The sequence below is a fragment of the Amblyomma mixtum genome, chromosome 10 (genome assembly GCF_055824585.1).
Source record: "Amblyomma mixtum isolate Tamu chromosome 10, ASM5582458v1, whole genome shotgun sequence".
NCBI lineage: Eukaryota > Metazoa > Arthropoda > Arachnida > Ixodida > Ixodidae > Amblyomma > Amblyomma mixtum.
The window spans coordinates 123,706,940-123,718,453 of NC_143021.1; the positions used below are offsets into that span (position 1 = coordinate 123,706,940).

Genomic DNA, 11,514 nt, shown 5'->3' on the forward strand with positions numbered 1-11,514 from the left:
GTTCACTGCAAAAAAATATTTTCTTTGCCTCGATTCAAATTAAACCCACATTATTTTGCTTCTGAACGTAACTGGTGGCATTTTTTTTATTCTTCTTATCTTGGACGCGGATTCAGATTGTCATCTTAGAGTGATCGGAACATCAGTGTTTCCGTCTTGTGAAAAGTCACTTTTCTGGGCACCAGAAGTTTCTCGCGGAAATCTGAAGTTTAGTGTACTGGGTCCTCACATATTTCTACCACATGGAAACGGGTGCGCGTTCATGCCCCAACACATCTAGATGCGCTTCAAGCCTTTGCAACCAAAGAACAAACATAAACATACTAGTATTTTTTTAGAGGCAGGAGCCAAATAGACAAACTGCAGGTACGCTGGCTGCGGCTCCCACTTCTACTTTTAATCTTGTCTTCATTTAGGAAACATCAGCTTAAATGTGATTCCGTGCGAGGCATCCAAACAAAACAGCAGGCGTGGCCTTTATTATTATTTAGGCCAGTGGCATGTGAAATGGGATAGATATGATGAATAGATTTGTGCGGAAACCGTGTTATACTGCAACGGGCTCCAAGATTTCAAAGCCAGAATTCTCGCTATGTGAGAGGTGGACAAGAAAAGTGAGTGTGATTGATTAGAAATGAATCTGTACACAATTCGACAAAAGTAAGGACACGAAAGGTCTTGCTTCCAAGACGCATAGTGTGGCTCATGTAACATCCCTGGAAGACCTCAATTTCTGAGGGGTGCCAGCAACAGCACAACTGACGAAGGCATATTCAATACTTGCGGTGCAAAACCAGCTATATAGCATAGGCCAGAAGTATACTTCTGGAATTGGTAACACATGAGACAAAATTTTCTAAATGCGCCAACTTTTCATAAGACCCCCGAAATAGTAGTCAATTTTTATTCTCAAAACAAAAAATTGGTATTTTTTATCAAGTTCTAATTTGAGCAATAGAAACAAAACAATATGCGGTCAGGAATACTCTCAATAGTCCATCATACGTCGTGTAAATGTGTTGACTTATTCGATTCACTGTTTTCATTAACGGACTGAGTAAAATAACAACTTAAGTTCTCTCTGAATGAACTTCATAGATTTCCGCGCTATAACATGGCTCTGTATTCACTGTTCAGTGCATAGCGGACAGGGTAAGCCGTGAACTTGCAGATGCATAGTTTTTTGAACAATATATTCTGGCACCAAAATTGCCTAAAAAGCTCGGATATTTAAGAAGGTCACTCGCAAACGCACTGCACAAATCATAAATTGTGCGTCAATCAGCGGAATGCGAGAATATCATCTCGAAGCGGGTAGCAGTTTCTGCATATGGAGAATGTTCCGGATCTGCAGCTGAAAGATGGAATTATAATTAATACGCTGCTAATATTTCTGTCTTCGCACGAATAATTCAGCGACAAGCTGACGTCGGTTTTGGGTATGGACACGAAGTGCATTGCGGCGTCTATTCGGCGTTGACGCTTCAGCCACCGCTTATTGGGCAGAAAAGTATAGTCAGCTTTGGTTAAGACGGCCTTATGAACGTCATGATGGGTCAACTCGTGTTTAAGACAAATATTCACTCAGCCTGCAGCATTCCAGCATTACTTTTAAAGACCGCGGAAAATATTTCGCAAAATGAGCTGACGTCTTAACAGGTTTCCTTGTTTTCCATTCTTCTCTTTATCCAACGCACAATTTTATGTATGTTTACAGCAACAGCAGATTCTCCCTGTGATGTTGCGGCACTAGTCGAATTATCCAACGAGTCTTAAAATACTGTGTTACAGGGGACAGCGTTAGTTGGTCTCCAATTCAGATATGATGCTTTTTGCTTCTAAAGTTTCCTTCTGTGGCACTCCGAGGAGCAGCGTTCTCCTGTGGTCCATTCAGGGGAACTGCTTTTTTGGATCTTCTCGTTGTAAAAGCAGGAAACACGTTATCATTGAACGAAGCTACTTGACAAGGGCTGGAAAATGAAACTAAATAGTTTCAGCCCCATAGCAATAAAGCACCATTATGACATTAAAAAAAAATTCACTTGCTAATGACAGCTGAGTTTGAAGCATAGAAAAATGCATAGAAAAATTGCTTGTTAAGGACATCCAAATTTTCTTGTTCTAACTGTATGAAGCATTGCGAATGCTAATTATCGGCAAAATTCTCTGGCGATCGTTCATAATAAATCTTCAATTTTTTCGTTTATGTGCGGGATTGCGATGTCACCAGCATTCGACTAAAAAGGTCAAACAATAAAACTTTTTGACATTTAGGCATATAATGTCACTCTAATATTTTCTGAGTGCCATAGTTTTTGCTCTCATGATTGTTTCTTACAGATCTTGCGTTAGCCCACGCAGCACTCCTAGCATTAAAGTGGAGAACGGAGGACACATTTTGATCTCCACGAACAACGGAAACATTGTCTCTTCTGAAGATTTGAGGAACAGCTCTGTTATCTGAAATTCTATGACGACGATCATTACTACATTATCTAATTAACAACAGCTGTACAAGCTATCGTAAAAAAATGTTTTAACTGGGGGGTACTGGAATGCAAGATCAAAAATGCGTGACGTACTCACTTATTCTATTAGAGATGTATTTGTACTACGGCTAAACAAAAGTATCCAGAAAGCAACAGGCTCAAAAAAATTATCGACGAAAGAAAGCTTTCAGCTGGGAGCCCACTAAAAATTAACGATATTCACCTCACTGAATTCTCCACACAGAAGAAGCGTAAGCTTTTCTCACCAAATGTTCTCGATTGCGGAAGTGTGGGTCGCTTCAAGCCTCTTTCTTAAAGCCTAGGGCCCCCAAGGAGACAGCCGCTGCGCAAGCTTGGTCTGAAGGCGAGCTGGTCCTCCAGGACTGTGCTGGTCAAGGCCGCCTCGCACTTATCCAAGATAGAACGTTTATGTGTATGCACTTCTTGGTTCCGTTGACAAGGACATGTGTCGTGAAATTGTGTAGCTCTATCCCCGCAGTGTAGACATCTATTCTCATTCCCGCAGGGAGGCATTGTGCTTAGTATGTATAAGCACGGAAGGGACCTGGCTGAAGCTGGCGTCAGGGTGTCGCCTTATATTTGCTGAGCTTAGAGTAAGGTGGTGGGTATCGTCTACTACTGGCCCTTATGTGCTGCAGTAATACGCCGTATCGTTATGGAACAGGCCCCGGTAGCTACGTTTCAGTCTCCGTTAAGTAAGTGTCGCCTCGAGCAATGACGTGAGCCCCGTGGTTCCCAGAGAGCCCCGCGTGTACTGGTGTCCATATTCTATGAAGCTTCTGTTTGGAGCTTGTACCGCCGTGTTGATGAATGAATCGCATGGACGCCGTACCTAATATTCCACGTAGGCGAGTTCCTTGCAGCATCTCTGGTCAGACATTATGGTCAGACACTCTCCCCTCACGTTGCCGATGGTTACTGGTAGAGGTGCGGTGACCACTTCAGTCTGCTGTGTATATTTGCAGTCTCTGAAGCTGACGCTGGCTATTTCTCTGTACGCAGAGTCGACTGCCGTGGCAGCAACCACAGAGCTTCCAGCAAACCCGGCATCGTCGACGTAGAGCACATGCGATCTGCTCTCAAATAGTTTTTCGAGACTATTGGCTCCCGGCTCCTTCTTGCATCGGGATCTGGAGGGCAGTACAGAACGACATAAATTTTTCCCTGACGTCTACGACCTCTGATACTCCCGAGGCAATCTCAGTAGCCGATTCTCTTCAGTAGAGACCCGCCGTTCATAGTAAGCAGGAGCCGTTCAGCTTGGGAGCTGAGTTGCATCTTCTGATGTTCTAAGTAGCCCTTGGCCACGCCCAGGTCCTCTAGCTTGCTCGGAGAGGCCCGCTTCGCGAGGGCCAAGGGTATCTTATAGGCTTTGTGAAGTAGTGCCTCGGTACTTGGTTTCTGATTTAATGGGCTTCTGATATACCAGGCCTTACCTGGCTTGTACCAGACTCTCCATATCGTCTTCTCTAAACCTTGCAATTATTTGCAATTCTCGTTATCATTCAGTCAAATAGGCGGTAGCAACATGTTGGAACAGACGGTAGCCACACGCTCAGTATTCGCAGGGTCTGAAATTCTGAAATCACTTTCCTGCCAGGCGCGACATCCATCTTGAGGAACATGTCATATTTGATTATTTCGGACTTTTCCGCAGAGCAGCCGAGGCGAAACCCCCTTTTTCCCCACAGAGGAAGCAATCGGGAAACGTCCCATGGAAAAGTGAGATTCTAACCAGTTAGAACCACTGATTAGTACAAAAAATTCACTAGGTAAAGGGAGTAAACGGCAGAAGACGAAAGAGGAAGACACGAAGTTGGAGGAATATGGAAATTAAGGAAGGCATCGAAACAACGACCGACGGCTTCAAGGGAACACAGAGAAGCAAAGAGGGCGCAGTTATCTGAAGAGGAAATAGGCGAAAAGTGGGAATCTTATCGACAAAAGAAACACAAGTTCAGGTCCTCGTCCAGGCTAAAATAAAGCAGTCCTCTGATCCCTGGATGGCTGAAGTTCGCGTTGCAATTTAGGAGGGGAGGGTGGGGGGGGGGAGGCAAGAAAATTCTCAATCCGTGTAAGTTGGCTGGGTAAAACGTACCAAAGAAAGCAGGAACTGGTTAAAAATGCTGAGAACAAATAGTTAGAGAGAGACGACGCTGTGAACTGTATTACATCATTTGTAGCTGCGTAATTTCAGAACGACGATATGGTAATCTCCCAAGTAAGGGAGCAACACAGGACAACACAATAGAGAACAGTAGAGAACTGACTGGTCTTAGCTGGAGAAAGGCGGAAGAAAATGTTCCTAACTCCACATTTGCAGGGATAGACGAGATTCCAAATAAGCTGATTAATGAACTTGGCCCAAGAAGAAAGGAAGCGCTGGTAAATGCATAGGAGACAGTCATAGCAAGTAAGCAAATTTCACACTTCTGGAGACAGATCAAAATGAATTTAATTTATAAAGAGAAAAGGAGACAAGATGAACATAAAATTCATCCGACTAATTATGATAGCATCTGTTATATACAGGCTGGCAATGCAGGCGGTGAAAATAAAAATGCAGTCATGGGTAGAAAGTAATAGGATACTCGGAGAACTTCAGAATGAGCTCAGAAGGAGTAGGCGCTTAGATGATAGCCTGTTCGTGCTTAGAGAACGCCGAGAAATAGCAAAGGCGGAAAACAGACCTCTGTATTTAGCCTTTCGGGACATAAGAGGTGCAAACTGCTGGGCTAGTTGGTTCATATTGCATAAAAAGAGAAACAGCGAAAACGGACGCAAGACAAGAGCAAAGAAGGCACCAACGTTGTGGTGTCTGCCTTCTTTGTTCTTGTCTTGCCTCTGTTTTCGCTGGTTCGCTTTCTATGCAATAAGAGGTGCATACGACAAGGTGAACAGAGAGTTTTTGTGGGCCATATTAAAAGATGAAGGTGGCGGTCATGACGTAACCGATTTTCAGCACGAAATCTATCAAAATAATAGAGTTTAAATTGCATGAGAAGGGATAAAAAGTACGAAAACTGTGGAGGTATTTAAAAGATTAAGGTGAGATTATCCTGTATCACCACTGCTGTTCATGCTTTGGGTGAGAAATATGGAAAGAGGGCTACAAAGGAAGTAATCAAGTTATAATCTGTCGTAAAGATTAGGTGGAAATGTCGTTGAGCAACGGCTCCCGGGTTTATTGTATGCGGACGATATTGTAGTGAAAGAAGATAGCCAAAAGATTTGCAAGCTCTAGATTTCAGTTTTAGCGGCACTAAGTCAGGTGTGATGATTTTTAACGCTACAACTAATGTAGAGCTTACGATACAAGGCCATGACATACCCACACTGTCGGAATACGAATACCTCGGTATATGGCTAAACGAAGGGCAGATATACACGGAAGAGCACGAACAGTCTCTTACGGCAAAAGAGCAAGGAGACGCCCGGGTAATGAAACAGTGCATTAGGGGGTGTTGGCACTGCCATCAGTTGTTGGCGAAGATGGGTCGGTTCGGAAGTCGTTGCTAGCTCGCTGCTGCTGCTGCTGCTGCTGCTGCTGCTCGCTTGACTGAACCGTGGTCAAGCTTCGCACCCGTTCCCACCACCACCAGGACAGGAGTGCCGCCAAGTGAAAGAGTTAAGGTGATGGGAGGAAGATTACAAGAGGGTTTATTTACATTTTTACAACATGTTGGTTAGCAGTGAGACTGAAGTGAAGCTGAAGTGAGGCTTTAGTGAGGCGAAGTGAGGCTCAAAATGGGGCTGTATGGGAGGCTGTCCTGCCGCACTCGTTGTCGACTTTTATACTGTTCTCCTTCCCTAAATTCCCCTAGGTTGAGGACGCCCACGCCGTGGTGGGAGGGGCCCAGATCACAAACAACACAAACTTGTGCGCACAAACACACCACTGCACTTAGGGCCACGCCCCCGTCACCTGTGGAGTCTGAGGAAAGAAGGTTGTCGTCGAGGTAGCGTTGACTGCGGTAGGTGATGGCCTCCGGCCAGTCGAAGGTTTCTGCGGGTCACCGACATCTGCTGATAATCAGACACCCGCCGCTCGAGGCCGGAAAGCGAGGTCACGAAAAGGCCGAAAGTGGTTCCCCGTGCCTGGAGACGTTCGCGAGGGTCGGAGATGATGCCCGCCAGCTTGTCGCGGTGCTTGGCACTCCAAAGAGCAACAGGAAACGAGACCCTTTGTTCCCTGGCACGGTCACGGCAAATGGGGAAGATAACGTTCGTCTCCCCGAGGCGGCGGCGGCGGCGGCGGCGTTCTACACGTGCAGACCTTTCGGAAAGGGGGTCTGGTTTTGGACCTGTACTCCAACCGGGCAAATTCCGTAATTGAAGTCAGCTGGCACCTGGGTCCTCTCCGTGCGTGCGGTCCATGGCGGCAGGCCCGAAAGCAATCACACTCAAGTGGCTCGCAGCCATACACAGTAGAAGCAGGCGTGCTGGCGGCCACCCGGCGAGACTTGTTGACGTCGATCTTAATAGGGGCTACAACAAATAGGAAGCACTGAGAGGTATTTGTAAAGGAATAATGGTGCCGGTGTAAGGTGGGATTTGTTCAGCGAAGCTTCACAACGGGAGCAGGGCTAACAGCAGTCCGAGGTCAGGCAAGGAGCCAGGAGCGTGCACCAGGCGATGGCAATGCGGCTCGCGCGTATGCCCGTCGTCTCCCTTACAATGGCCCCCCGGACAGAAGAGGAGCCATCCTGGCGACTTAAGGGGCGGACAAGACAGAGGGGTCGTGGTATGTCTTGAGGCGGGTGATATTGACGGTCTCACGGCCGCGGCGTCGGAGATCGGGTGACGACGTGAGGGGCTCAACTATGTAATTGACCGGGGAACTATGTAGTTGACCGGGGGGGGGGGGGGAGTTGTGCGTCCCAAAACACGTTGGTGACAATCGAAGGAAGAGCGAAACTCCTCAAGAAGCGCAAGAAGCTGGGTTCGCTGAGTTGGCGGAAGACTAGCGTCAATAGAGCGAAGAAACAGATCGGGCGACAACGTCGCGGGCGCAGGAGTAGGTGAGCTGAGGGCGTTCATGGCGACCGGCGGTGATTCTGCGGCAGCGTCGGGATGGTTGAAAATATAATCAAATAGCTGCACGGTTCCGACGCACTCCCCGCGGCGCAACGCGAAGGGGCTGGAAAATGGGTTTAAGACCCACATTGCGGTGAGGCCAGCGGATAAACTGAGCAGGGAATAAGGCAGAGGCAGACAATGGCGGCGTAGAAATGTAGTAGAGGGCGTGAAGATGACACTGGCATCGCGAACGCAGTCACAGGAGAGAGGCACAATCATGGAAGAACACGCAGGAATATCGGTACTGTCGGCGACAAAAGCTTTGGCAGAAACAGGGGCACCATAAATTTCAGTCTCTTGCACGAGATTCGGCAGCGTAGAGAGCTCGACTTGAGCACGAGCAGAGTCGATGACCGCGTCGTGGAGCGATAGGAAGTCCCAGCCCAAGATGATCGAACGCGAACAGGACGGCAGCACGATGAACTCGGCCAAATATAAAATGTCTTCTATGACTATTCGAGCAGTACACGCTGCTAACGGCTGGATGAGGTGCGCACTTGTAGTTCGTAACGACAGGCCAGAAAGGGGCGTCTTCACTTTCCTCAAAGAGCGGCAAAGCGCTGCATCCGTGACAGAAACCGCAGCACCGGTGTCGACAAGCGCCATGACAGATACGCCCTCTACAAAAACTTCAATTAAATTAGCAGCAGACAAACGAGGCCTTTCAAATTTCGACGACTGTGCAGTTCTCGCCTCAGGAACTGCGGCACCTAGTTTTCCTCTTGAGTGGCCGAGGGACGCCGTCGCATCGGAGGGATGGAGCGCCGACGTGGAGAAGGCGGACGGCGTGCAGAGAAGGCCGTGCGCTCAGGAGACAGAGAACGGCTTAGTGGCGGCTCTGCAGGAGGCGAATACAGTCGCTGGGACCAGTAACCGGAAACGTCTGGACGTGGTCGTGAGGCGTTCATGCGTCGACGGCAAAGCCGTGCCACATGACCTGGCAAGCCGCAGAAGTAGCAGATTGGGCGGTTGTCAGGCGTGCGCCAGGAGTTGCCCAGTTGAGCTGGCGGTCGAATGTTATCAGGCGTGCCCCAGGAGGTTTGCAGATGAGCAGGCGGTGGAATAAAAGCAGCAGGCTCTCAAAAAGGACCAGGAGGCGGATCATAGGTAGGTGGTCGAGGTCGCGCAACAACCTCCGCATAGGGCAGCGGGGCCGCGAGAGGGGTGGGCTGAGGGGCTTGCAGGAGAGCCTCAGCGACCTGTTCTTGAATAACGTGCCTCAGAGTCGGAGTTATGTGTGCTGATGGCTCTTGGTGGCTTGAAATAAGCGAGAGCTGCCAAGCAACTTTTTCACGGATTAAGCTCTTGAGTTGCGGCGGGAGCGATGACTGGTTTTTTGCATCGTTCAGGCCAGCAAGCGAGTCGATGCTCGTGGTGTGTTCGCGTGTCAGAGCCCTCTGCTTGCGTAGTTCGTCGAAGCTTTGACATAGGGTGATGACTTCGGCGACGGTGCGCAGGTCTCGCGCCAACAACATCTGAAAGGCGTCGTCATCTATGCCCTTGAGGATATGCCTGATCTTGTCGGCTTCGGTCATCTGTGCGTTCACCCTCTTGCACAGGTCCACGACATCCTCGATGTAACTCGTGAAGTTCTCTCCTACCTGCTGCGACCGCGCACGCAAGCGCTGTTCGGCACGGAGTTTTCTGACAGCCGGACGGCCGAACACCTCAGAGAAGTTCGTTTTGAAAACGGACCACGATGTAATGTCCGCCTCGTGGTTCCGATACCACAGATTTGCCACGCCCGTCAGATAGAATATCACATTGGTCAGCTTGGTTTCCGCGTCCCACTTGTTGTATGCGCTCACCCGCTCATATGATGTGAGCCAATCCTCAACATCAAGGTCGTCCGTGCCGCTGAAGATAGCGGGGCCCCGCTGGCGGAGAGAACCAGTACAGACGACGGCGGCGAGGCTCACTTGTACGGCTTGGTGGGTCGAAGGCATCGCGGTAGGGGGTAGCGTTCGGCTACGGAGTTCCAGGGCGAGAGGATATTACCTCGGCACCTGCACCAAATGTAAGGTGGGATTTGTCCAGCGAAGCTTCACAACGGGAGCAGGGCTAACAGCAGTCCGAGGTCAGGCAAGGAGCCAGGAGCGTGCACCAGGCGATGGCAATGAGGCTCGCGCGTATGCCCGTCGTCTTCCTTACACCGGAGATTACTTTCGGGAATACGGTCCTGTGCTTAAGGGAGAAGTTCGGTGTAGATTAGAAGTAAGTCAGAGAGCTGTGGGAAGATTAGAACTAGGTGCCCAAAACAAAACCACAAGCGAGGCAGTAAAAATGATGTGGGCTGGACATCGTTCGAAGCACAGAAAGCGCAGAGTAAAATACTATATGAAGAAAGCCTGAGGAGATCGGACGATGACAGTTGGGCAGCTAAGGTACTTAAATATTTATACAGAAAGAGCGTTGACACACATTGGCTGAAAAGACCATGGAAACCAACCAGTAAGTATGCTGGAGACGAGGGCGGATAAAGAAAGAGCACTAAACGACTGGTTAAAAACGCGGAAGTTGAAAATTGCTTTAGTTCAATGAAAAATTAGTATAGCGTAGAACTATGTCGAAAAATTAGAAAAGGCAGATTAGGAAGGAATTATTCTATGATAATTCAAGAGGAAGTGCCCTACTCTTTGAAGCTAAGTCAGGGTGCCTTAGAACGCGCAGCTGTGAAAAAAATTCAACAATGATGATAGCACATCTGCTGTGTGTGGTAGGTGTGTGGTAGGATGTTATCCATCCACTTGTCGATGCAGGCGCAGTCACTCTTCCTGTGGCCCTAGGGTTTGGTGATAACAATGGTCATGTAAATAAATGTCCGGTGGAAGTTATTATAAAGCAGTTGGAAGATCGATGTCTGAGAAGAAGAGATGTGCCGAAAGGTTAAATGTGTAGGAAACCGTAGTGAAAGAAAATGGCGAATTTTAATGTCAGTTTACACCGAAGTTAAACAAATGTAAAGGAAAAAAGGCGATCATGGTGCCAATTGCCACTTACCCGCTTCAGAGGGAGCGCTCCTATCTTCCATCCATCCAACCGGTCCGGAGAGCAGGAAGAGAGCGAAAATGGCTTCCATGCAAATTCTTTCTCATGCGAGAGCATTACATGGCTCTTTCGCGTCAGCGAAAAGTGTCCGCAAGATTACGTCGTTCTTTGAAGATAAGTGAAAGTGTAATTGTGTGTGATGAAATGTCGCCGTGGAAAAATTTTTGTTGATGAGGTATAATGGCTTAGTTAAAATCGAACACGCCAGTGGCGAACGATGGCGGCGGCTGTGCGTTTCAGCCTGGGCGTTCGACAGAAATGGCGCCAGGAGCGCGCGCAGCTAGGGAAGCGCGCTGCCTGAGCTGCGGAGCTGGCTAGGAGGCACAAAGGCGACGCCGCGGAACGCAGGAGCGGGCACCAAGGAGCTGAGCGCGCTGGCTCTAAAAAAGAGGAGGGGGAAAGACTCTCGCATTTTTTATCTGAAGCGGATATATACAATTCTGTCATTTTCTGGGCTTGCTTGCGCCCGTGAATAACTCGGTGGCAGCGTAGCAACAAGCGTGCTCGGCGGTCGTCGAACGGAATGCTCACCGCTCTCGGCGGTGCTCAGTTTAAAGCCGATAGCGAACTTTCGAGATAAATCGAGCAAAGTTGCAGCAACATTCTGGAACAACGAAAAATCGGCTCTGTCTGGAGGCGATCAACTGAGACATTTCTGGTCGCGTCTTTCATCGCAAACAAAGCGATAAAGTGGCGTGCCGGCAGCTAAAAATGAACAAACACTACAAATACACGTGGCAATTTGCCTTTGTTGAGATGTCCTGTAAACAGCCGCACACAAATGACTTTGTTGCGTGCTATGAGCGGTGGCTCTCTAAAATTGAGTAGGAACGGCGAGTTCACGAGAGTGGGAAGTTTTGTTTACTGACTATTTATC

General features: G+C 48.4%; 1 protein-coding gene across 1 annotated transcript; it reads right to left on the reverse strand.

The window, feature by feature from the left end:
* Positions 1 to 8,668: 8,668 nt before the first annotated feature.
* Positions 8,669 to 9,535, reverse strand: LOC149326841 (uncharacterized). Its single transcript, XM_089564698.1, has one exon. It carries the CDS (start codon positions 9,533 to 9,535, stop codon positions 8,669 to 8,671), a length of 867 nt encoding a protein of 288 aa, XP_089420824.1.
* Positions 9,536 to 11,514: the final 1,979 nt, after the last annotated feature.